General features: G+C 35.0%; 4 protein-coding genes and 2 long non-coding RNA genes across 9 annotated transcripts; 4 read left to right on the top strand and 2 right to left on the bottom strand.

Moving 5' to 3' along the window:
* Positions 1-510: 510 nt before the first annotated feature.
* LOC142518411 (protein IQ-DOMAIN 2-like) lies at positions 511-3,964 on the top strand. Its single transcript, XM_075621194.1, has 6 exons — positions 511-775; positions 1,066-1,170; positions 1,261-1,557; positions 2,019-2,240; positions 2,788-2,907; positions 3,056-3,964. The coding sequence occupies exons 2-6, from the start codon at positions 1,096-1,098 to the stop codon at positions 3,758-3,760; spliced, it is 1,419 nt and encodes a 472-aa protein (XP_075477309.1). The 5' UTR covers positions 511-775; positions 1,066-1,095; the 3' UTR covers positions 3,761-3,964.
* A 1,552-nt stretch (positions 3,965-5,516) lies between these two features.
* On the top strand, positions 5,517-7,520 carry LOC142518729 (mitochondrial import inner membrane translocase subunit TIM14-3-like). Of its 2 annotated transcripts, none has more exons than XM_075621541.1 (3): positions 5,517-5,695; positions 6,636-6,814; positions 7,119-7,520. In XM_075621541.1, exons 1-3 carry the CDS (start codon positions 5,693-5,695, stop codon positions 7,273-7,275), a joined length of 339 nt encoding a protein of 112 aa, XP_075477656.1. In that variant the 5' UTR covers positions 5,517-5,692; the 3' UTR covers positions 7,276-7,520. The 2 variants fall into 2 exon arrangements, with proteins under 2 accessions (XP_075477656.1, XP_075477655.1); XM_075621540.1 differs by having other exon boundaries at positions 5,538-5,695; positions 6,633-6,814.
* A 60-nt stretch (positions 7,521-7,580) lies between these two features.
* LOC142518728 (B-box zinc finger protein 21-like) lies at positions 7,581-9,689 on the bottom strand. Its single transcript, XM_075621539.1, has 3 exons — positions 9,497-9,689; positions 8,456-8,845; positions 7,581-7,821 (listed from the first exon to the last, which is right to left on the bottom strand). Exons 1-3 carry the CDS (start codon positions 9,680-9,682, stop codon positions 7,672-7,674), a joined length of 726 nt encoding a protein of 241 aa, XP_075477654.1. The 5' UTR covers positions 9,683-9,689; the 3' UTR covers positions 7,581-7,671.
* LOC142518731 (uncharacterized) lies at positions 8,607-10,452 on the top strand. The gene is made up of 2 exons (XR_012813632.1): positions 8,607-8,729; positions 9,631-10,452. It is a non-coding gene; the product is annotated as an uncharacterized LOC142518731 (long non-coding RNA).
* Positions 10,453-11,601: 1,149 nt separating this feature from the next.
* LOC142517867 (uncharacterized) lies at positions 11,602-13,368 on the bottom strand. 3 transcript variants are annotated; one of them, XR_012813412.1, is made up of 4 exons: positions 12,983-13,119; positions 12,446-12,732; positions 12,265-12,322; positions 11,602-11,904 (listed from the first exon to the last, which is right to left on the bottom strand). It is a non-coding gene; the product is annotated as an uncharacterized LOC142517867 (long non-coding RNA). The 3 variants fall into 3 exon arrangements; XR_012813411.1 differs by having other exon boundaries at positions 11,602-11,806; XR_012813413.1 differs by lacking the exon at positions 11,602-11,904 and adding an exon at positions 13,234-13,368 and having other exon boundaries at positions 12,111-12,322; positions 12,983-13,126.
* A 2,790-nt stretch (positions 13,369-16,158) lies between these two features.
* LOC142519820 (zinc finger BED domain-containing protein RICESLEEPER 2-like) lies at positions 16,159-17,169 on the top strand. Its single transcript, XM_075622843.1, has one exon. The coding sequence runs from the start codon at positions 16,159-16,161 to the stop codon at positions 17,167-17,169; it is 1,011 nt and encodes a 336-aa protein (XP_075478958.1).
* Positions 17,170-21,789: the final 4,620 nt, after the last annotated feature.

The raw sequence follows: 21,789 nt of genomic DNA, 5'->3' as shown, positions 1-21,789 counted from the left end.
ATGATTAAACCCTACCGATATTCACAATAAAAAGTAATATTCTTAGCATAAAAAGTAATATTTTTTCATGAATGACCCAAATAAGAGATCCGTCTCACAAAATATGACCCGTGAAACCGTCTCACACAAATTTTTATAAAAAATATAAGTTTAGAGCATTAATTGCTTTACCATTTTAGTCTATGTCTAACTAATATCAGCCAACGATCTAGTGATGCGCATACATAAACTTCTTTTAATAACAGAAAGACGTAGGTTCGTTTTTGGTAATACGTTAAAACAAAAATCTAATGCGGAATCCTAAACACAACATAAAAAAGTTCAAGCTAAAACTATGTTAATCCAGTCATAGAATTTAATGAAAACGAGATATATATATATATAATAAATTTAGAAATAATTTGGCATGTAACCGAAACATGGAATAAAATGGGGAAAAAAAATTTAAGGAAAAGGGCAATTAACAAGAAATAATGTTAGTATTAAAAGTAATAAAATTGGCTGTCCTGTATTATTGTGGAAATGTGGGCCCCACTAGAAGTTCCTTCCTCTAACGAAATGTTCAGTTTACCAAGATCTGGTTCCAATCTTCGACACATTTGCCAAAATTCGTATGCTCAATTGGGTCGTTAGACAAAGAATGGAAGAGTCCAATTTCTTATCTTTTGTATTTTTCTTGATTTTCTTAAGTTCAGGCGTGAACTGAGACTTAAATCGACTGTATCTATTGGGAGGGTGAAGCAATTGTATGAGATCTGAGCAGATACAGTTTCAGGTGACTTTCTGCTTTTATTTTCTTGAGATTTTAATAAAGCAAGGTTCTTGGTGTAAAATTTGCGAATCCCATGATTTTCCAAGAATTTTGAGCTTTTTTTCTCCTGGAAAATTCATCTGTCTGGCTTTGGGGCGTCGCATATTGAATGCTTGTTTGTTATAAAGAACCGTCATTTGTTTGTTTTTTTGGTTATTTGGATTGCTTATCAAGGTTTTTGTGCTCTTGCATGTACAATCTTGACCCTTGGGAGAGATGAAATCTTGGAAATAAATTGGTTTCTTTGTTTACAGAATAGACAGATTGAGGATTAATAAGCGAAGATGGGCAAGACAAAAGGTTGGTTTTTGTCGGTGAAAAAGGCCCTCAGCTCAGATAGTGAGGAAAAGAAAGCTAAGGTGCGCAAAGCAGATTGGATTCAGTGTATTGTGATAAAACTTTGATGATTGGTTGTTTTCATTAATTTCTGTTCTGGTTTCTGTATTCAGAGTGCAAATAAGTCAAAGCGAAAATGGTTCGGGAAAGAAAAGCCATTGGAATCTAGTTTTCCGATCCCCGAGACTGTTGAAGCATCTCATCCTCACCCTCTTCCGCCATTGGAAGATGAGAAGCCAACAGAGGCAGAGAATGAGTTAAACAATGCTTATACTGCCTCGGTTGATGCAGATGTTGAAGATGTAGCAGCTGAAGAGGTTGTCCAGCCCCAAACAGTGTCACGGTTTGCAGGAAAATCGGAGGAGGAAGTGGCAGCTATCAAAGTTCAGACCGCATTCCGTGGTTATCTGGTATGGTAGTTTATGGGATATTGACGTGATACGAATATTTTCTAGAGAATAGTTCAAAGTGAAGTTGATTTAGCCTTAAACATAAGGATAAAAAGTGGGCGGTGCCGGCAAGAAGGCTGAAAATGGTTTCATTTTTGTATAGAACTTGAGATTAATTTATCCCAAACCTGAAATACTAGCATTTAATAATTTTGTAGTCATATATATGTATATAAATTTTGTTAGTATATTTAACGTCGCAAATTACTCAGCGATACTGACTTCATGCATTCAAGCATTCGCATGAATCATTTCGTCATAGTCCTAGACGATTATTCTGATTGGCAGATTATATAATTGTGTAAGCATCATTTATATTTCATTTCATTTTTTATCTTATCTTATCTTATCTTAAAGAATTGTTGTTCATCAGAGTGTAACAAAGTTTGCTATGAAATTTTATTGGTCTTTTTATTTTTCAGGCGAGGAGGGCATTAAGAGCTCTAAGAGGGCTTGTAAGACTGAAATCACTTGTTGACGGACCGATTGTGAAACGCCAAACCGCAAACACTCTAAAATGCATGCAAAGTTTATCTCGTGTGCAATCTCAGATTCAAGCAAGGCGGCTCAGAATGTTAGATGAGAATCGAGCACTTCAGAGACAGCTCTTGCAGAAACGTGCTAAGGAACTGGATAGCTTGAGAGTTAGTTCTCTTACTAATGCCAGCATTTTCTTTATAAACAAGTCCGACATTGGTAATTTCAGGAAAAAAATAAGTGTAGGAACTTACACCTGCTACTGTAGCTTCTTTTTATGCTTGGTATAATAGTTACAATCATGTGTTATTTCGCATTTGCAAGTCTTGGGAGGTGTCGTTGGGAAGTACAAGTGTCCTGCTGTCAAACATGGCACAACGTTCAAAGCTTAGTATCGCGACTGCTGTATGCTGTAAAATACTTGAGGAGCACTGTTATTAATAAACAAACACTTCTCTGTCCTACAATAAGAACGAAGTTAAAGTCAGCTTTCTGTTATGGATTAATGTTTAGCAATTTAGCTCGTTGGTTATGATTTTAATTCTTCTTTCTTGGGTCATGTTCGTAAATTGTTGGTTGTTTTCATCTAAACGTACAATGCATAAGGTTATGTATTGAAAACAATGGGTCATTGCAAAATCCTTGTACATTGAGTAGCTTTATTTATCCATTATTTGATTATCAACAATTTTTAATTCGAGGCTTCATTTATAGATGGGAGAGGAATGGGATGACAGTTTACAATCTAAAGAGCAAATCGAGGCGAGCTTGCTTCAGAAGTACGGAGCAACAATGAGGCGAGAAAGAGCACTAGCTTATTCATACACTCATCAGGTAAAATTGAGTTGAGTCTTCATTGGTATCCAGCGTATACAAGAAAGCACAGCAATGTACAAAGAAACGGTTTGAAAATTTAAAATTATACCCTTCTCTTGATGTTTAATTGATCGTTTTCCATTATCTACATTTAAACTGAAAACAGCAAATTTGGAAGAAATCGGCGAGGTCTTCGAACTTACTTTTCATGGACCCAACTAATCATCACTGGGGTTGGAGCTGGTTAGAACGATGGATGGCTGATCGGTCGTGGGAGACACAAAGCTCGGTGGACAAAGATCTCAACACGGATAATGTATCCATCAAAAGTGTTAACCTTGGAAGTGCTCCAGGAGGAGAAATTACGAAATCTTTTGCTCGTCATCAGCTAAATCCTGAAAATCCATCTTCGCCATCCAACAAAAAAACGCCTTCTGGCCGCCAGTCCCCTGCCACGCCCCCTTCCAAGACCATTAAGTCTTCAATATCTGCAAGAAAAGTGAAGTCTGCAAGCCCAAAAGTGAGTGCAATAACTCAAGATGATGATTCAAAAAGTACTAAAAGTGCACAATCTGAGCGAAACAGGAGGCATAGTATTTCTGGTTCAACAGTTAGGGACGACGAGAGCTTGGCGAGTTCCATGTCGGTTCCGAGTTTCATGGCTTCCACTAAGTCGGCAAAAGCTAAGTCGATGCTCCCAAGCCCATTAGGAATCAACAATGGCAACACACCTGAAAAGGGTTCAGCCGGAACCGCCATGAAACGGCTTTCTTATCCACCTTCGCCTGCCAGAACAGGGAGGCAGTCAGGGCCCTCGCAAATCGACACTAGCTCCATTGGTGGCAGTAAAGTAGATGGAGTTATCAATTAATTCAACCACATCTTACGAGAATGCACCATTGAATAAAAGTAAGAGTAAACAGGTCCATTTCACATGTCTTCTTCCATACAATTATTTATTTATTTCATTGCTTTGTGGGCTTGGTTTGGTGTTGATTTTATTCTTCAGTCTTGCTACACACATTTGTTACATATAAATTTTTTTGGCTTCCTTCTTTTACTGGTTTCATGATTGTTATACTGATAAACAATCGCAGAGGACTTAAATTTGGCGAAATAGTCGAAAATCGAACTGACGAACCGGAATGTGTGTACATAGAAATCCTTGTACGAGCTAATTGTTCGTAAGTTCTTTATTTCATTTATTACAATTAATTACTTTGGTAAACAAAAATTTTGTTATGATTCCATGGATGACTCTCATTTTCTTAAGGATTGATGACTTATGGAAGCTATCATATTTTAATAAGTTCAAAAGAATAAATGAAATTCAATTGACATGCTACCAAGTTTTCAGTGGGGGCGTATTTATATATTATTATTATCTACCAAGATAATCGTCTTTGAGTTATGATCGAAATCTATATCATGTATGGTAACAAATTGAGTTTGAAAGATTTATTTAAGATTTGGACTCCACTGTCTTTCATGATTCAAGTACAAAATATTTCGGTGTCATGATGTTGTAATATCATGAATGTTTAATATATTAGTTCAATATATTCATAATACTACGCAGCGCGTGTACCTCGACGACTAGTTATTAATTATTTATGTGGTCCATTTAATGATGCCAAAGTTTGGACAAAATAGTATACACTATATATCTGTTCGTGATTATCGTAATGACGAGAAAGTACAACTTTTTACAAAATTTTAATTTTTAATGATATATTAAATATTTTAAAATTAATAAAATATAATAATAAAATGTTTTTTAAGGAATGATGAAATTTTCTTTTTTATCGGAATGAATTTTATGATACCAAGATCATAAATAATTTTTGAGTTATTATAAAATTTACAAATAATTAATGCGTTTAATTGTAGAGTAGGTTCGGTCTCACGAATCTTTATCTGTGAGACAAGTCAACTATACCGATATTCACAATAAAAAGTAATACTCTTAGCATAAAAAGTAATACGAGTATTATTTTTTTATGGATGACCTAAATAAGAGATCTGTCTCACAAAATACTATCCGTGTGACCTGTCTCACACAAGTTTTTGCCTTAATTGTATATCCATACTCTGAACTAACAGTAGTAAATAGTAAATAACACATCAACACCAAAATCAATATAACTCATTAAAATTGTTGTATTTCTCTTGTAAGACGGTGTCATTGATTTTTTTCGTGAGACGGGTCATCTTGATTCATATTTAAATTAAAAAGTAACGTAATTTTTTTTCATAATCAGATCAGATTGAAGATCTGTCTCACAAAATTAATAGGTGAGACTATTCCACGTTACATTTTTCCGTTACAATTGATTCTTTTGGTTTATCAAATTTCGGGACAGACCTATGCAAACACAAATATCTATGTAACAACCACTCCATATTCATATTCCTCTTCCTTATTATTCATATTACCAAAATTATATTATTCTTAATTTATTCCTCGTTAATTATCTATTATAATTTATCTACTTCTATTTGTATAAATTAATAAGAGAATTTTTCGAAATTAAAGTTTTATATTAATAATTACAAAAACCTAAATATTTTAAATAGATTTGTAAAAATATTCTGAAATTTTTTAAAAATAATTTTTAAAAGATTTTTAATTAATTAATTAATTAATGTTTCGATAATTTTTCCAATCACAGAAATATCGTTCCTCCAGAGTTCGAAACCCTAATTTTTGTTTAAAGGGGGGCCACACGGCAGCGTATCTGAACTCCGGAACAGGATATCACACAGCGTTGAACCTTTATTACTGAGTCGTCTTCAAGTAAAAATGGTGAGTTTGCCGTTGAAATTCTTTATTTCATCATAATTTACATCTAAAATTTGAGGAAAATCGATGTGATTGTGTCCATGCATGCCGCCGCCCATTTTACTATTTTTTCGCTACTGAATCGATATATTTTTGTATAAGGATCGTGAATGAAAGAACAGGGTATTGAGAAGCATTCTGCGTTTTTCCGTTCTCCATTTCATGAATCAAGTGCTTGTTTTCGTTTTATTTTTCTAATTGCATACTTGATTTGTAGGTTTTTAGAAGTTACAAGTGGATACGTCTAAAAAAATCCGTGTGCACCCATATTTGATGTAGAATCTTGGTTGGTTCTTGATTTGTGTTTGAGTGATGCATGCAACATGCTCCTATTGATGTTTGTTTGTTTGTAAATAAGACGTGTAAAAATGAGTATATGCATTATGAATCGATGAGAATAAGTTATACAATTATACTGACCATTTTCTATTGTCTGATACTATGGAATGAGGCTATTGATGCAATGCTTGTGGGAGTAAATCTTTTAATCTCTAAGAAATCTGGATGGTGAGTAACTGCCTATTTATGTTAGGATGAGAAAAGCCAGCCGTTAATAATGAAATCAGTCTCGGATTTTAATTTGGTTTCTCCAGTTTAAATATGCAAGCACGGTCTTTCCACATCTTTACTTTCTTGAAATTTTAATTTCTTATTCTAATGAAATCCAGTTATCTTGTTTTCGCCTCACTCATTAGCATCAAAGTGGGCGAGTAATCCTCCATTAATTTGCTCATCATTCTTAGTCAGGATCACATCACTCTGCTTTACCTCCTGCATCATCAATCGCTTGACTTTATCACTTGTAAATACTAATAGGTCGGTTATCTATAGCGAATACTTTTATTGGTGTTTGAAGTAATAATTGCACACTTTGTAAAAAATTGAAATCTGAAATTCGCAGCAGACTTCACCCTTAATTTTAGGAATAGCCGTCGCTGCTACTGCTTATGCTGGTAGATATGGAATTCAAGCCTGGCAAGCATTCAAGGCAAGGCCGCCAACTGTTAGAATGCGAAAATTTTATGAAGGAGGTTTCCAGTCAAAAATGACTAGGAGGGAAGCAGCTCTTATTCTTGGAGTCAGGTAATTCAAAACCTTCATTGATATTGCGACTTAAATTTCATAAGTATGTTACGTTTGGCAATTAACTATGACCCAATTAGATTTCTATTTTATATTCTTTTATGTTACTATATGCCTTATCTCAAGTTGGTTAATAATTGATGGGCATTTTTCTTATTGTTGGTTTTAAAGCCTTTGTTTTATCTTTGACCTTTTATTCGCACTGGGTTCAATGTAATATGAATATATCAACCACTGTCCAATATTAACAAGATAATGTGTGATTTTTTCCCCCCATTTTTAACATCAGTTTAACTCGATTCAGGGAAAGCACTCCAGCGGATAAGGTTAAGGAAGCGCACAGACGGGTGATGGTAGCAAACCATCCCGATGCAGGTGGGAGCCATTATCTTGCTTCTAAAATTAACGAAGCTAAAGACGTTATTCTTGGAAAGAGCAGGAACAGCGATTCTGCTTTCTAAAATCAGCCAAGATTTTTGCCAATTTTTATGAGTTTTGAAAACAGGCATGAGGGACTAAAAAGCTAATCACCCCCTATCGATGATCCAATAACATCTTCTCCAGCATGTAGTAGTAATACTTTACTTTCAAGGAGCATAGTGTACTGGATTTGTGTTATCGAAAACATGTAAGAATCATATTATTTTTTTAATTGTATTTCTTGAGGAGTAACTCCACATTATTATTAGAAGATGGTTTTTTACCACCCAAGTTGAGGGTCTCTATGAAGTATACAGGTAAGAACGTTCATTCACGGGTCGAAAAATGGGAGAAATTACAATTTAAATAGATTGTAATAAAAATTGTTCAGTTATTAGAGCAGTAGCCTACAATCGCCAAGCTAAACCTTCTTTTCATCATTTACTACTCCTACATTTCACCACTTTCTTTTTCTCAGTGACTTTGGCCAAACTTTGTTCTTGAGCTGGAGTATAATCTTTGGATGCATAATGATCAAAATTTCCTTCAAATTCTTCGTTTGTAAAGAGGGACATCTGGTCATAAATCTGCAATTAGCTCCAAAATTAGTATACGAGCACTTTAATAGAAGGATTATATAGTATCATAAACTAGTGAAAATAATAAAGATTTGTTTCCTGCTAGTATCATAACTTATGGGACTTCAGTATCATTTATTAGCACTTCAACACATAATTTCTGCAATTGATACGCTATATAATGTAAGTGGTTATAGGAAGTTGAGTCTTTTACATATCTAATCTTATTAGTTATTAAGATTTAGATACAGAAATACCTACTCGCATATTCTTATTCCCTCTCGAGCATGAATTTTTTAGCAGCATTGAATCTGGAAATTTGAAATAATTTATGTTTGATTGAGAGCTAGAATTCTAATGAGACTTGTTTGGTATGAACTTAATTATCAAGTTTTATAATGTATAAGCTTGAGGTTGTAAGTTCTTTTTTAAATATTTTAATAAATGTGCGTGCACACACACAAATTTAGATTGAGTTTGAAATTTTTGAATATTAATTGAATATTATTGTGGTTGATTTGAAAAGTTCATGTGCCATTTGAATTCCTTTGCTCCTTCAAGTAAAGATGATTTAGTCTCTTACTTAGTGAGGAACTGAGGATTGGTAAATATAAAAACAAAAACCGAGAAACATGCTACAAACCTTGCAGAAACCATAATGAGATGAAGGATACATCAAATCTCCAACATGCCAACTGGGTAAAGTATCCATTAAATGATCTGTCATGCTTGCTGCTTTGCTCGAGTCATTGTTATCTCCCCAAGGATTTGATGATGATTCTGAGCAATCGGTCATCAGATTTTGCTGGAAATTAGTTTTACTTGTAATTGAATTCTTCATCTTTGTTTCTGATCCTGATTCACTGGATGAGGCTTGCTCATTAAATGAAGCAGCAGCTGCAGAAAGCTTAACCCCGGTAAATAGAAATCTACTGTGCTTCTTTGTATGTTCATTGGCTCTGTGTATTGAACTATCACACTCTTTGCAAAGCAATGCTCTGTCTTCTTGACAGAAGAATAGTGCTCTCTTTTCCTGTGAAAACCAATCAAGAAAATGTGGGAAGATATTAACTAGCTTGTTTATTTTTGTGATATTTACATTTTAGTCTCTAAAATTTGTCATTTAAGTATATTTGTCATCCATGTTAATGGTTTATAGATTTGGTCCTCAACTTATAAAAGAAACTAGATCTAGTTTTTTCATGGGTACTGTCTATTGTCATATGCTTCACATGCGCCACCTTATTTTCCCTGAAATTGAACCTTTGGGTTTTATTTTTGCTCTAATTTTACCCCAAAACCATAACTGGACTGCTGTTGCCCAAGAAAAGAGATATTCTCCCAGATTATTTCCAATTTCCTTAATTTGTTTGTTGAACCAATACATACGTGATAGTAAGCAAACTCAGGAGGAATATATTTCTGATTTGGGAGAATATCCTCTCTTTCTCTGGCAAATGTTTAGTGTGGGAATGATTATCGATGAAAAATCATGCTATCAGATTAGTTTTGTTTTCAAAAGTCAAGAGACTGAAATTATTATTTGCTAAGCATGCTAACCAAAACCAGTTAATGGTAAACGTTAGAGGCTAACCATGTAATTATCATTTATTTTCTCCAGTATTGAAACTTTTAGATGAAATGATGGACATTATTAAGTATGAAACATGTGCACGTTTGTTACCTGGCATATGTCACATAATGGCGAGTCTTGAAACTGAGAATGGAGAAGAGAGAACCGAGGGTGTTTTTCGGCTAGTTTGTTGGCTCTGTGGACTCGAATATCACAGTTTTGACACATGGCAGCCTCATCTGCAGGGCAAAAGGCAGAGGCTTCTTCTTTCCAGCAAACATCACATAGAATCTTCATTGTTTTTTGGTTCGTGAAGAATATCTTGGGTACATTGTGATGTATTGTAAAGAGATATAAAGAGATGGTTGGTCGAACTTTTATGGGGGCATATGGGTTGGAAAACCACAGCTAAGAGATATTAACAACCACTGTTCATTGAATACAAGAAAGAAAGTTCTTGAAAAAGCTCATGCAAATTGGGTATATTTCCTACTTGGGTGGGTGTAAGAGTGGACCTGTCCAGAAGATACAGTCAGCTTCTCTGTTAATAACTACGATTCCAACGCATATAGAGTTTGCCACTTGAGTTCAATAAATAATTTTGATTTGGCCGACCATCCTAGGCGTTTCCGTAGATATCAGGGCCTTATTGTCGATCAAAACGTGAGACGGGTTTTTAGCCGTATCATCAACATTTATAGGGTTAAAGACGGGCAAATGAATCAGCATCGATAGCAAATTATATTCATCTTCGATCCTGTGATAGTTTTGTAGGAAAAAAGATCAAGTTGGGTGATGGTAGAATGTAGGGGGAAAGGCTTTATTTGATATTAATGACAAAAGCCTTTCATTCTTAATGTAGGTTTGTTTGGCAGTGGAATGGGATGGGGGAGGAGTATGGCTGTACAGGATTGGATTTGGATGCCCTTCTTTTTTGTTCATTTATTGCATTGGCTAACGTGCATGCACCCTGTACATTGTATGTATGGGACTCGCAAATACTTTACTTGGTCGTGCCGGTGAAATTTAAGTTGAGGGAGGCGATTCAATTAATTTATTTATAAGAATTTAATTTATAAATTCGGCAATGTACTTCAGACATTATCGGAAGTAGTACACATCTAATTACTTGAATAGATGCACACGAAGTAAAAGTGTATTTTTTTTTATTTTGTCTAAAAACCGAAGTAGTAGGCAATAAGAAACCAAAGTATTTAACCGGGCCAACAAGTCAAAACTGATTCAAATTGGACATATTTCGAAGTAAAAAACGTCTTTTATTTCGTCGATTTTATAAATTATTAAAGTGAATGACTATATAGTATTTCACATATAACATTGATTAACGAAGTAAATCCATCTTTTACCTCATGAATTTTATAAATTATATTACTTGAAAAGTAACATAGATTGACGAAGTAAAATATATCTTTATTACTTCTGTGGCGTCACTTAATAACGCAATTTATATATACGACTTCAAAGTTTAACTCAATTATAGAAATAGCGTAGTTGCATGACTTCGCAGTTTTGTTATTATGGTGAAGTAAAAAGTTGCATTTACTTCGATTTTTTTTGTCAAATAACGAAATAATTAATTGTATATTATTTGAACAATGTTTATTTGGCTAATTATATTTATTTTATTACTTCACCATTTATTATAGTATAGAAATAGATAATATTTTATTTCAACAAAATTTAAGTTAATGAAATAATTGTTGATTACAACTCAATTTTAAATAAATTAATGAATTAAAAAATTATTTTCCACCTCACCAAAATGAACAAATATACAAATGAATTAGATTTATTAAATCATTCAACCAAGACATGATATAGGTACTAGTCATCCAAAAACATTCATACCAAAATATAGTATAGGTACATCCAAAATCAATCATATCAAATCATTGAAATGTATCAATTACTAATTTATCTAAAGACTTGTTTGGCAACCTCGAATTTATCTTAAGTTTATCCGCAAGAACAACCCACAAAATTATCATAATGTAGATTATCAGCTAAGCAACCACGTAGGAGTAGACAAACTCGCTCCATTCACTTCTTACTTCATTATAATGAGTTTGACTGTAATATTGATTCTTTATTGATATGAAATATAAAATATTCAATGTTAAAGCTCAACTATCTAATATGCATTAAGGTGATTTATAATAACAGAATAAACAAAATCATAGTAGTAATCTCACATAACCATAAAACCACTAATCTGTCATATAAAAAATCATCAAACATAGGACTGTTGCACCATGGAGCTTTTGCTGCTGCCGCCTATTGGCAGTGAAACCACCACCCATATTCATTTACAACAGCAATAAGATAGTCGACATTCACACCATCCAAAAAAAAAACATCAAACATAGGACTGTTGCACCATGGAGCTTCTGCTGCCGCCGCCTATTGGCAGTGGAACCGCCACCCATATTCATTTACAACAGCAGTAAGATAGTAGACATTCACACCATCCAACAAAAAAACATCAATTTGTTTCCAAACTGGTATATACAACAGCAATAAACCATTAAGCGTTAATTTCCAAACCGGTATATCAGCATATATAGATGCACACACAACATATGAGAGGACAAAATCCGAATCCATAAATCACTTTTTATTAAAGTTTTTATAGCTGCTCAAGATATCCTACCACTTTTTTCAAACTGGATATCAACAAATTTACCAAAGCGACTTTAGGTAAAATACCATCGAATACTTAAAGTCACAGAAACCTTAAACAATGCACATGCATTTTTTAACTTTAAACTCTCACAAATAAAATGGTCAAATCCAAGTGTGATCAAACAAAAATGTACCAATAAATACTTTTCATCAAAGGAGATCAAATAGGCTCTCACCTAGAGTAGTTGTTCCTGATAGTTTTGGCATTTCCAAATGCTTCAAGTACGGGTTTGACTGTCAGTTATCACCAAAAGAAAAACAAGGTGAGCAAAAGCTTGTGACCATTAGATTTCGTATTAGATTGTTTATTCTGAACAAAATTAATTTAACCAGTATCTATATAAACTTCAATCTTACTTCTAAAACTTCTTGTAAAACGGTTCGCCCTTCAACTCCAGACCGACCACCCAAGTGTGCCAACTATCGCATTAGCATTTTTGTTGTCTCTGTTTTACCAGCACCACTTTCTCCACTAACCGAAATGAGTTGTTTTTACCATCATTAATCATTGCCCTGATTGAAAAACCTAAAAGGTAAATATGTATGTTCCTCAACATAACTCAACCTCTAGGCGGCTCCACCGCCACAAGGTACCAACAAAAAACTAAGTCTACATTTCCAGCAAACTCGCCGGTAAGAAACACCTGCAATTGCAAAAACGTGAGGACTAAGATCTCCAAGTGATGCCCCTTTGTATTGTTCCATCATGTGAGTATCATATAGATGAAGCAATCTTTGAAAAGAATTTATTGCAATCAAAATATTTATGTATGATAAATATGTTTTGTTACAATTAATATGTCAATTTGTCAGTTTATATAAGAAAGGTCAGTCAACTGAATTATTAAAAAACAAATCTTTGCATGTATTGTACAAGGGACATAGAGAACTCACATAGATTTCATTAAGTTCATATCTTGATACAAGTTTTTGCAGAACTCCAGGCTCGTGCAAATATGAAAACTTAGTCATGTCATCGACACCTCCAGGAGGAGCTTCAGTATCCTTTGGAAATACTTTCGACATATTTGTGACAATCTGAGTTAGAAAAAATAAAAGAGACGGTGAAGGAAAGAAAAGCTCAGTAGAATTATATTCCAATCTCCCTGTTTACAATGGATCAATACAAAAGTATTTATACTTACAATCATTAAGGATAAAAAGGTAAAATAAGAATATAGTTTGTTATATTGTTGCAACAGCAAGAAGAAGAATCCAGGGCCTTCTAGATGGTGAGTATGTGATCTACTGCATATGTGAACATGTAGCTTCTTGTGCACTTGAGTTTGATGACTTCACTTAACATCCCCCCGCAAGGTCAGCATCGATTTTTCCATAATGCTGAGCTTGGATCGAAACCTTTGAAAGTTTGGAGAAGATAACGGTTTTGTGAAGACATCTGCAATTTGATCAGAGGAGGGAACAAATTGAACATCGAGTTTCTTAGCCAGAACTTTCTCTCGAACAAAAAAGAGATCTAACTCAAAGTGCTTAGATTTAGAATGTAAGACAAGATTGGCACTCAACGAGATTGTACTGATATTGTCACACCATAGTATGGGTGAAGGACGACTGTAAACATGAAGTTCGGTGAGTAGAGACTGAAGCCAAAGTAATTATGAAGTTGCATTAGCGAGACTATGATATTCTGCTTCAGTACTCGATCGAGAAACAACTGGTTGTTTCTTAGAACACCAAGTGATGGGGGAGTTTCCTAAAAACCAGCAGAATCCAGAGGTGGAACGTCTGTCATCTGGATCATTGGCCCAATCTGCATCACAAAAGCCATGAAGTGAAAGCCGAGAAGCAGCTGTAAGATGAATCCCATGGTTTGAGGTTCCATTGAGATATCGAAGAATTCGCTTAACAGCCTTCTAGTGAGAGAGACAAGGACTTTGCATGAACTGACAAGCTTTATTCACACTATATGCAATATCTGGTCTTGTGATGGTGAGATACTGGAGGGCACCCACGGTTAGGGGTGGGCGTTTGTGATCGGGTATCGGGTACCCGACCCGATCGGTTATTACCCGATCGGGTCGGTTTTTTTTCTCAATTTTTTGTTCGTGTAGAAACCCGAACCCGATATTAAAAAGTCGGGTTGGTCTCGGGTAGTAGTCTTCTACCCGAAATAAAAAACGGGTACCCGAAATTCCATATATACATATATTATATATATATTTATATTGTTTTATATTTTAAATTAAGAAATAAAAAAACTAAATCCCTAAAGGCTAAATCACTCTTCGTTGATCCCTATTCAGTATTCCTTCCCTAAATCACTCTTCGGCTGTTCAACTCTTCCCTCTTCCAGTCTTCCCTCCCGACGATGCGCCTCGTCTTCCTTCCCGACGCTGCGCCTCAGCCGATCACCCCTCAGTCGGCCACCCCTACTGAAAAAGTGAGTATACATTTGTTCATGGTGTAATGATTTCTGGTACGTGGGAATGAATTGCTTCAGTTTTATTAGGATTGTGAAATATTATTTTTTGTTGGGCGTGAATCGTGATGAACTGCTGTAGTTGCTCTTCCCTCCTTCTCTCATTCCCTCCCGAAAACTGAAGCAGTTCATGGACTGATATGCTCTTCCCGAAAACTAATATTATTATTTGTTGGGGGTGATGAAATATTATTAGTTGTTGGGAATTAACTGATATTTAGGAGTCTTTGCTCTTCTCTCCCCTCCCGAAATCACTCTTTAGGATTATGAAGAAATTTGTGGCTTGTCTGGTGTGATAAACTGTAGGTGCATTGATGTTCAAGTTTGTTTGGCTTGTTTCCAATATGCCTTCAAGTTTTTATTTTTCAGCAGTTGGAGAGTAAATAAATGGATTTGTTTCCTCTTTAATATGTGTGTATACAATTTACAACTTAATATATTTGTTTGCTGAAAATATGTTTCATTGGACCAGTTCTCACGCCAAGTTTTTCTGCGAATGTGCAATTGTTCATGTTTCAATTTATTCCAATACAATTATTATCGTGTAAATTACTGGAATTTTTCATTGAATATGGATTTGTTCATGTGCAATTATTATCGTGTAAATGGATTTGTTAATGTGAATTACTTGTGAGTTAACAAATAAATTCAATTATGTGAATTACTTGTTTGGCTTATCATATTGAATATTTTGGATTTCAGAAATTTATTGTATAAATGGAGAGTGTAATAGATCATCTAATAGAAGAAGCTGATAATGCTGATGAGAACAAGAACGATGATGCTGATTTGGTGGAAAATTTAGATCACGATGGTGATAATGATGAAGTGAAACCCGAGTCTAAAAAGAGAGCTAGGAAAGATATGACCTCTAGATCACAATATTGGGAACACTTTGAAAAATTCTATTGTGAAAATGACAAGGTGCAAAAAGGTAGGTGCAAATATTGTTGTAGAGAGATTAAGGCAGATCCAAAAATACATGGGACTCGACCTTTGCAGAATCACTTCGCTTCTTGTAAAAAAAAACCTCATGAAGTTGCAACTAATCAAGCTCGGATTTCTTTTCAACCATCAAAAGATGATCCGACAGAAGCACAAATTGGTACTTGGAAATTTGATCAGAACAAATTAAGAAAGGCACTAACTTATTGGTTGATTGTCGATGAACTTCCTTTCAAAACAGTTGAGAACAAAGGTTTTAGACACTTCATGTCAATTGCATGTCCAATGTTTAACATTCCATCTCGAAGGACAACAACCAAGGATGTTTATAATTTGTACATGAATGAAAAAGTGCAGTTGATGTCTTTTATGAAACGACATGGTCCAAGAATTTCTATAACTACAGACACATGGACATCAATACAAAAAGTGAACTATATGTGTCTAACTGCTCATTTCATTGATGATGAATGTACTTTGCAAAAGAGAATTTTGAATTGTGCAGGATGGTCTGAAAGGGAAAGACGAACATTTAGCTATCTCTTGAATTAGAGGAGTAGTGAGGTATATCCGAAACTCGCCAGCAAGGTATAAAAGATTTTGTGACTGTGTTGAGATCGAAAAGATAGATACAAAGAAATTGTTAAGTCTTGATGTACCTACAAGATGGAACTCAACATATCTAATGTTAGAGTCAGCAATATCTTTGAAAAGAGCATTTGATTCATATGCCAATTTAGATCTTGCCTACGTGAATGATCTCTTGAAACCACCGTATGATGGGATTCCATCGGAATATGATTGGGAAAGGGCTAGTTTGTTGGTCAAGTTTCTTGGACACTTATACAAGCTCAATTTGGCAATTTCTGGCTCTTTATATGTCACTTCGAACATCATATTTCATGAAATAAGTGCCGTTGACATGCTTCTAAAACAGTGGTTAGTAAGCAATGATTTTCAACTAAGTGAAATGTCAAGAAAAATGAAAGATAAGTTTGACAAGTATTGGGGTTCGATTGAAAAAATGAACATGATGTTGTATTATGCAGTGATTCTTGATCCTCGTCACAAATTAGAGTTTGTTGAGTTTTCATTTGATACAATGTATGATGATATCACAAAGAGCGCGATGATGAAGCAAAAAGTGAAGAGTGGAATGCAAGAAATATTTTTCGAATATAAAGTGACACATGGAACTCCAGGAAGTCCGGTACGTTCTGGATTAGGTTCTACATCATTTTCAAAAGATTCTCAATCTAACAATTCAATGACTTCTCGAACATACTTGAAAGATGAGTTTAGAAAATACAAACTTGGTGGGAAGAAACAATATATGAAGTCAGAATTGGAGAAATATCTAGGTGAGGATCCTGAGGATTATGATGAAAATTTTGACATCCTTCAGTGGTGGAAAGTCAATTCTCCCAGATTTCCTATTCTTTCTCGATTGGCACGTGATATCTTCGCTATTCCTGTCTCCACTGTTGCTTCGGAATCAGCATTTAGCACAGGTGGTCGTGTTTTGGATGGTTTTAGAAGTTCATTGTCTCCTAGAATAGTTCAAGCTTTGGTATGTAGCCAAGATTGGCTAAGGTTGGATTCTAAGCCAATATGCGTGGAGGAGGATTTGGCTGAAATCGAAATACTTGAGAAAGGCATATTTTTTCTCTCTTTAATTTTCTATATTTATTCTTAGTGATTATGTTTTATTCTCTAATGACTAATCTCTTTGCTTTTTTTTTTTTACAAAGAATTAAAAAACTCAGGGAAGGATTCAACCATAATTGATATATAATTATGAAAAACAGCAACAATCGATTACTGTAAGTTTTTAGATTTTTAATTCATTATATTCGATGATTGAATTACACCATGGAGCTTCTGCTGCTGCCGCCTATTGGCAGTGAAACCACCACCCATATTCATTTACAACAGCAATAAGATAGTCGACATTCACACCATCCAAAAAAAAAACATCAAACATAGGACTGTTGCACCATGGAGCTTCTGCTGCCGCCGCCTATTGGCAGTGGAACCGCCACCCATATTCATTTACAACAGCAGTAAGATAGTAGACATTCACACCATCCACCAAAAAAACATCAATTTGTTTCCAAACTGGTATATACAACAGCAATAAACCATTAAGCGTTAATTTCCAAACCGGTATATCAGCATATATAGATGCACACACAACATATGAGAGGACAAAATCCGAATCCATAAATCACTTTTTATTAAAGTTTTTATAGCTGCTCAAGATATCCTACCACTTTTTTCAAACTGGATATCAACAAATTTACCAAAGCGACTGCATAGGTAAAATACCATCGAATACTTAAAGTCACAGAAACCTTAAACAATGCACATGCATTTTTTAACTTTAAACTCTCACAAATAAAATGGTCAAATCCAAGTGTGATCAAACAAAAATGTACCAATAAATACTTTTCATCAAAGGAGATCAAATAGGCTCTCACCTAGAGTAGTTGTTCCTGATAGTTTTGGCATTTCCAAATGCTTCAAGTACGGGTTTGACTGTCAGTTATCACCAAAAGAAAAACAAGGTGAGCAAAAGCTTGTGACCATTAGATTTCGTATTAGATTGTTTATTCTGAACAAAATTAATTTAACCAGTATATATATAAACTTCAATCTTACTTCTAAAACTTCTTGTAAAACGGTTCGCCCTTCAACTCCAGACCGACCACCCAAGTGTGCCAACTATCGCATTAGCATTTTTGTTGTCTCTGTTTTACCAGCACCACTTTCTCCACTAACCGAAATGAGTTGTTTTTACCATCATTAATCATTGCCCTGATTGAAAAACCTAAAAGGTAAATATGTATGTTCCTCAACATAACTCAACCTCTAGGCTGCTCCACCGCCACAAGGTACCAACAAAAAACTAAGTCTACATTTCCAGCAAACTCGCCGGTAAGAAACACCTGCAATTGCAAAAACGTGAGGACTAAGATCTCCAAGTGATGCCCCTTTGTATTGTTCCATCATGTGAGTATCATATAGATGAAGCAATCTTTGAAAAGAATTTATTGCAATCAAAATATTTATGTATGATAAATATGTTTTGTTACAATTAATATGTCAATTTGTCAGTTTATATAAGAAAGGTCAGTCAACTGAATTATTAAAAAACAAATCTTTGCATGTATTGTACAAGGGACATAGAGAACTCACATAGATTTCATTAAGTTCATATCTTGATACAAGTTTTTGCAGAACTCCAGGCTCGTGCAAATATGAAAACTTAGTCATGTCATCGACACCTCCAGGAGGAGCTTCAGTATCCTTTGGAAATACTTTCGACATATTTGTGACAATCTGAGTTAGAAAAAATAAAAGAGACGGTGAAGGAAAGAAAAGCTCAGTAGAATTATATTCCAATCTCCCTGTTTACAATGGATCAATACAAAAGTATTTATACTTACAATCATTAAGGATAAAAAGGTAAAATAAGAATATAGTTTGTTATATTGTTGCAACAGCAAGAAGAAGAATCCAGGGCCTTCTAGATGGTGAGTATGTGATCTACTGCATATGTGAACATGTAGCTTCTTGTGCACTTGAGTTTGATGACTTCACTTAACATCCCCCCGCAAGGTCAGCATCGATTTTTCCATAATGCTGAGCTTGGATCGAAACCTTTGAAAGTTTGGAGAAGATAACGGTTTTGTGAAGACATCTGCAATTTGATCAGAGGAGGGAACAAATTGAACATCGAGTTTCTTAGCCAGAACTTTCTCTCGAACAAAAAAGAGATCTAACTCAAAGTGCTTAGATTTAGAATGTAAGACAAGATTGGCACTCAACGAGATTGTACTGATATTGTCACACCATAGTATGGGTGAAGGACGACTGTAAACATGAAGTTCGGTGAGTAGAGACTGAAGCCAAAGTAATTATGAAGTTGCATTAGCGAGACTATGATATTCTGCTTCAGTACTCGATCGAGAAACAACTGGTTGTTTCTTAGAACACCAAGTGATGGGGGAGTTTCCTAAAAACCAGCAGAATCCAGAGGTGGAACGTCTGTCATCTGGATCATTGGCCCAATCTGCATCACAAAAGCCATGAAGTGAAAGCTGAGAATCAGCTGTAAGATGAATCCCATGGTTTGAGGTTCCATTGAGATATCGAAGAATTCGCTTAACAGCCTTCTAGTGAGAGAGACAAGGACTTTGCATGAACTGACAAGCTTTATTCACACTATATGCAATATCTGGTCTTGTGATGGTGAGATACTGGAGGGCACCCACGGTTAGGGGTGGGCGTTTGTGATCGGGTATCGGGTACCCGACCCGATCGGTTATTACCCGATCGGGTCGGTTTTTTTTCTCAATTTTTTGTTCGTGTAGAAACCCGAACCCGATATTAAAAAGTCGGGTTGGTCTCGGGTAGTAGTCTTCTACCCGAAATAAAAAACGGGTACCCGAAATTCCATATATACATATATTATATATATATTTATATTGTTTTATATTTTAAATTAAGAAATAAAAAAACTAAATCCCTAAAGGCTAAATCACTCTTCGTTGATCCCTATTCAGTATTCCTTCCCTAAATCACTCTTCGGCTGTTCAACTCTTCCCTCTTCCAGTCTTCCCTCCCGACGATGCGCCTCGTCTTCCTTCCCGACGCTGCGCCTCAGCCGATCACCCCTCAGTCGGCCACCCCTACTGAAAAAGTGAGTATACATTTGTTCATGGTGTAATGATTTCTGGTACGTGGGAATGAATTGCTTCAGTTTTATTAGGATTGTGAAATATTATTTTTTGTTGGGCGTGAATCGTGATGAACTGCTGTAGTTGCTCTTCCCTCCTTCTCTCATTCCCTCCCGAAAACTGAAGCAGTTCATGGACTGATATGCTCTTCCCGAAAACTAATATTATTATTTGTTGGGGGTGATGAAATATTATTAGTTGTTGGGAATTAACTGATATTTAGGAGTCTTTGCTCTTCTCTCCCCTCCCGAAATCACTCTTTAGGATTATGAAGAAATTTGTGGCTTGTCTGGTGTGATAAACTGTAGGTGCATTGATGTTCAAGTTTGTTTGGCTTGTTTCCAATATGCCTTCAAGTTTTTATTTTTCAGCAGTTGGAGAGTAAATAAATGGATTTGTTTCCTCTTTAATATGTGTGTATACAATTTACAACTTAATATATTTGTTTGCTGAAAATATGTTTCATTGGACCAGTTCTCACGCCAAGTTTTTCTGCGAATGTGCAATTGTTCATGTTTCAATTTATTCCAATACAATTATTATCGTGTAAATTACTGGAATTTTTCATTGAATATGGATTTGTTCATGTGCAATTATTATCGTGTAAATGGATTTGTTAATGTGAATTACTTGTGAGTTAACAAATAAATTCAATTATGTGAATTACTTGTTTGGCTTATCATATTGAATATTTTGGATTTCAGAAATTTATTGTATAAATGGAGAGTGTAATAGATCATCTAATAGAAGAAGCTGATAATGCTGATGAGAACAAGAACGATGATGCTGATTTGGTGGAAAATTTAGATCACGATGGTGATAATGATGAAGTGAAACCCGAGTCTAAAAAGAGAGCTAGGAAAGATATGACCTCTAGATCACAATATTGGGAACACTTTGAAAAATTCTATTGTGAAAATGACAAGGTGCAAAAAGGTAGGTGCAAATATTGTTGTAGAGAGATTAAGGCAGATCCAAAAATACATGGGACTCGACCTTTGCAGAATCACTTCGCTTCTTGTAAAAAAAAACCTCATGAAGTTGCAACTAATCAAGCTCGGATTTCTTTTCAACCATCAAAAGATGATCCGACAGAAGCACAAATTGGTACTTGGAAATTTGATCAGAACAAATTAAGAAAGGCACTAACTTATTGGTTGATTGTCGATGAACTTCCTTTCAAAACAGTTGAGAACAAAGGTTTTAGACACTTCATGTCAATTGCATGTCCAATGTTTAACATTCCATCTCGAAGGACAACAACCAAGGATGTTTATAATTTGTACATGAATGAAAAAGTGCAGTTGATGTCTTTTATGAAACGACATGGTCCAAGAATTTCTATAACTACAGACACATGGACATCAATACAAAAAGTGAACTATATGTGTCTAACTGCTCATTTCATTGATGATGAATGTACTTTGCAAAAGAGAATTTTGAATTGTGCAGGATGGTCTGAAAGGGAAAGACGAACATTTAGCTATCTCTTGAATTAGAGGAGTAGTGAGGTATATCCGAAACTCGCCAGCAAGGTATAAAAGATTTTGTGACTGTGTTGAGATCGAAAAGAT

This window comes from Primulina tabacum, chromosome 11, assembly GCF_025594145.1.
Source record: "Primulina tabacum isolate GXHZ01 chromosome 11, ASM2559414v2, whole genome shotgun sequence".
Lineage (NCBI taxonomy): Eukaryota > Viridiplantae > Streptophyta > Magnoliopsida > Lamiales > Gesneriaceae > Primulina > Primulina tabacum.
This window is presented reverse-complemented; position numbering and strand designations above follow the sequence as displayed.

What these genes read in the sequence shown, in the direction of transcription:
- LOC142518411 (XM_075621194.1), top strand. Translation starts at nt 1,096, where the DNA reads ATGGGCAAGACAAAAGGTTGGTTTTTGTCGGTGAAAAAGGCCCTCAGC. An exon ending in CCGCATTCCGTGGTTATCTG is followed by an intron (nt 1,558 to 2,018) that starts GTATGGTAGTTT and finishes TTTATTTTTCAG; the next exon opens with GCGAGGAGGGCATTAAGAGC. An exon ending in CTTATTCATACACTCATCAG is followed by an intron (nt 2,908 to 3,055) that starts GTAAAATTGAGT and finishes AACTGAAAACAG; the next exon opens with CAAATTTGGAAGAAATCGGC.
- LOC142518729 (XM_075621540.1), top strand. An exon ending in GCTCTTATTCTTGGAGTCAG is followed by an intron (nt 6,815 to 7,118) that starts GTAATTCAAAAC and finishes AACTCGATTCAG; the next exon opens with GGAAAGCACTCCAGCGGATA.
- LOC142518728 (XM_075621539.1), bottom strand. Translation starts at nt 9,682, where the DNA reads ATGAAGATTCTATGTGATGTTTGCTGGAAAGAAGAAGCCTCTGCCTTT. An exon ending in CATTATGTGACATATGCCAG is followed by an intron (nt 8,846 to 9,496) that starts GTAACAAACGTG and finishes TGGTTTTCACAG; the next exon opens with GAAAAGAGAGCACTATTCTT. An exon ending in CTCATTATGGTTTCTGCAAG is followed by an intron (nt 7,822 to 8,455) that starts GTTTGTAGCATG and finishes AGCTAATTGCAG; the next exon opens with ATTTATGACCAGATGTCCCT.
- LOC142519820 (XM_075622843.1), top strand. Translation starts at nt 16,159, where the DNA reads ATGTTAGAGTCAGCAATATCTTTGAAAAGAGCATTTGATTCATATGCC.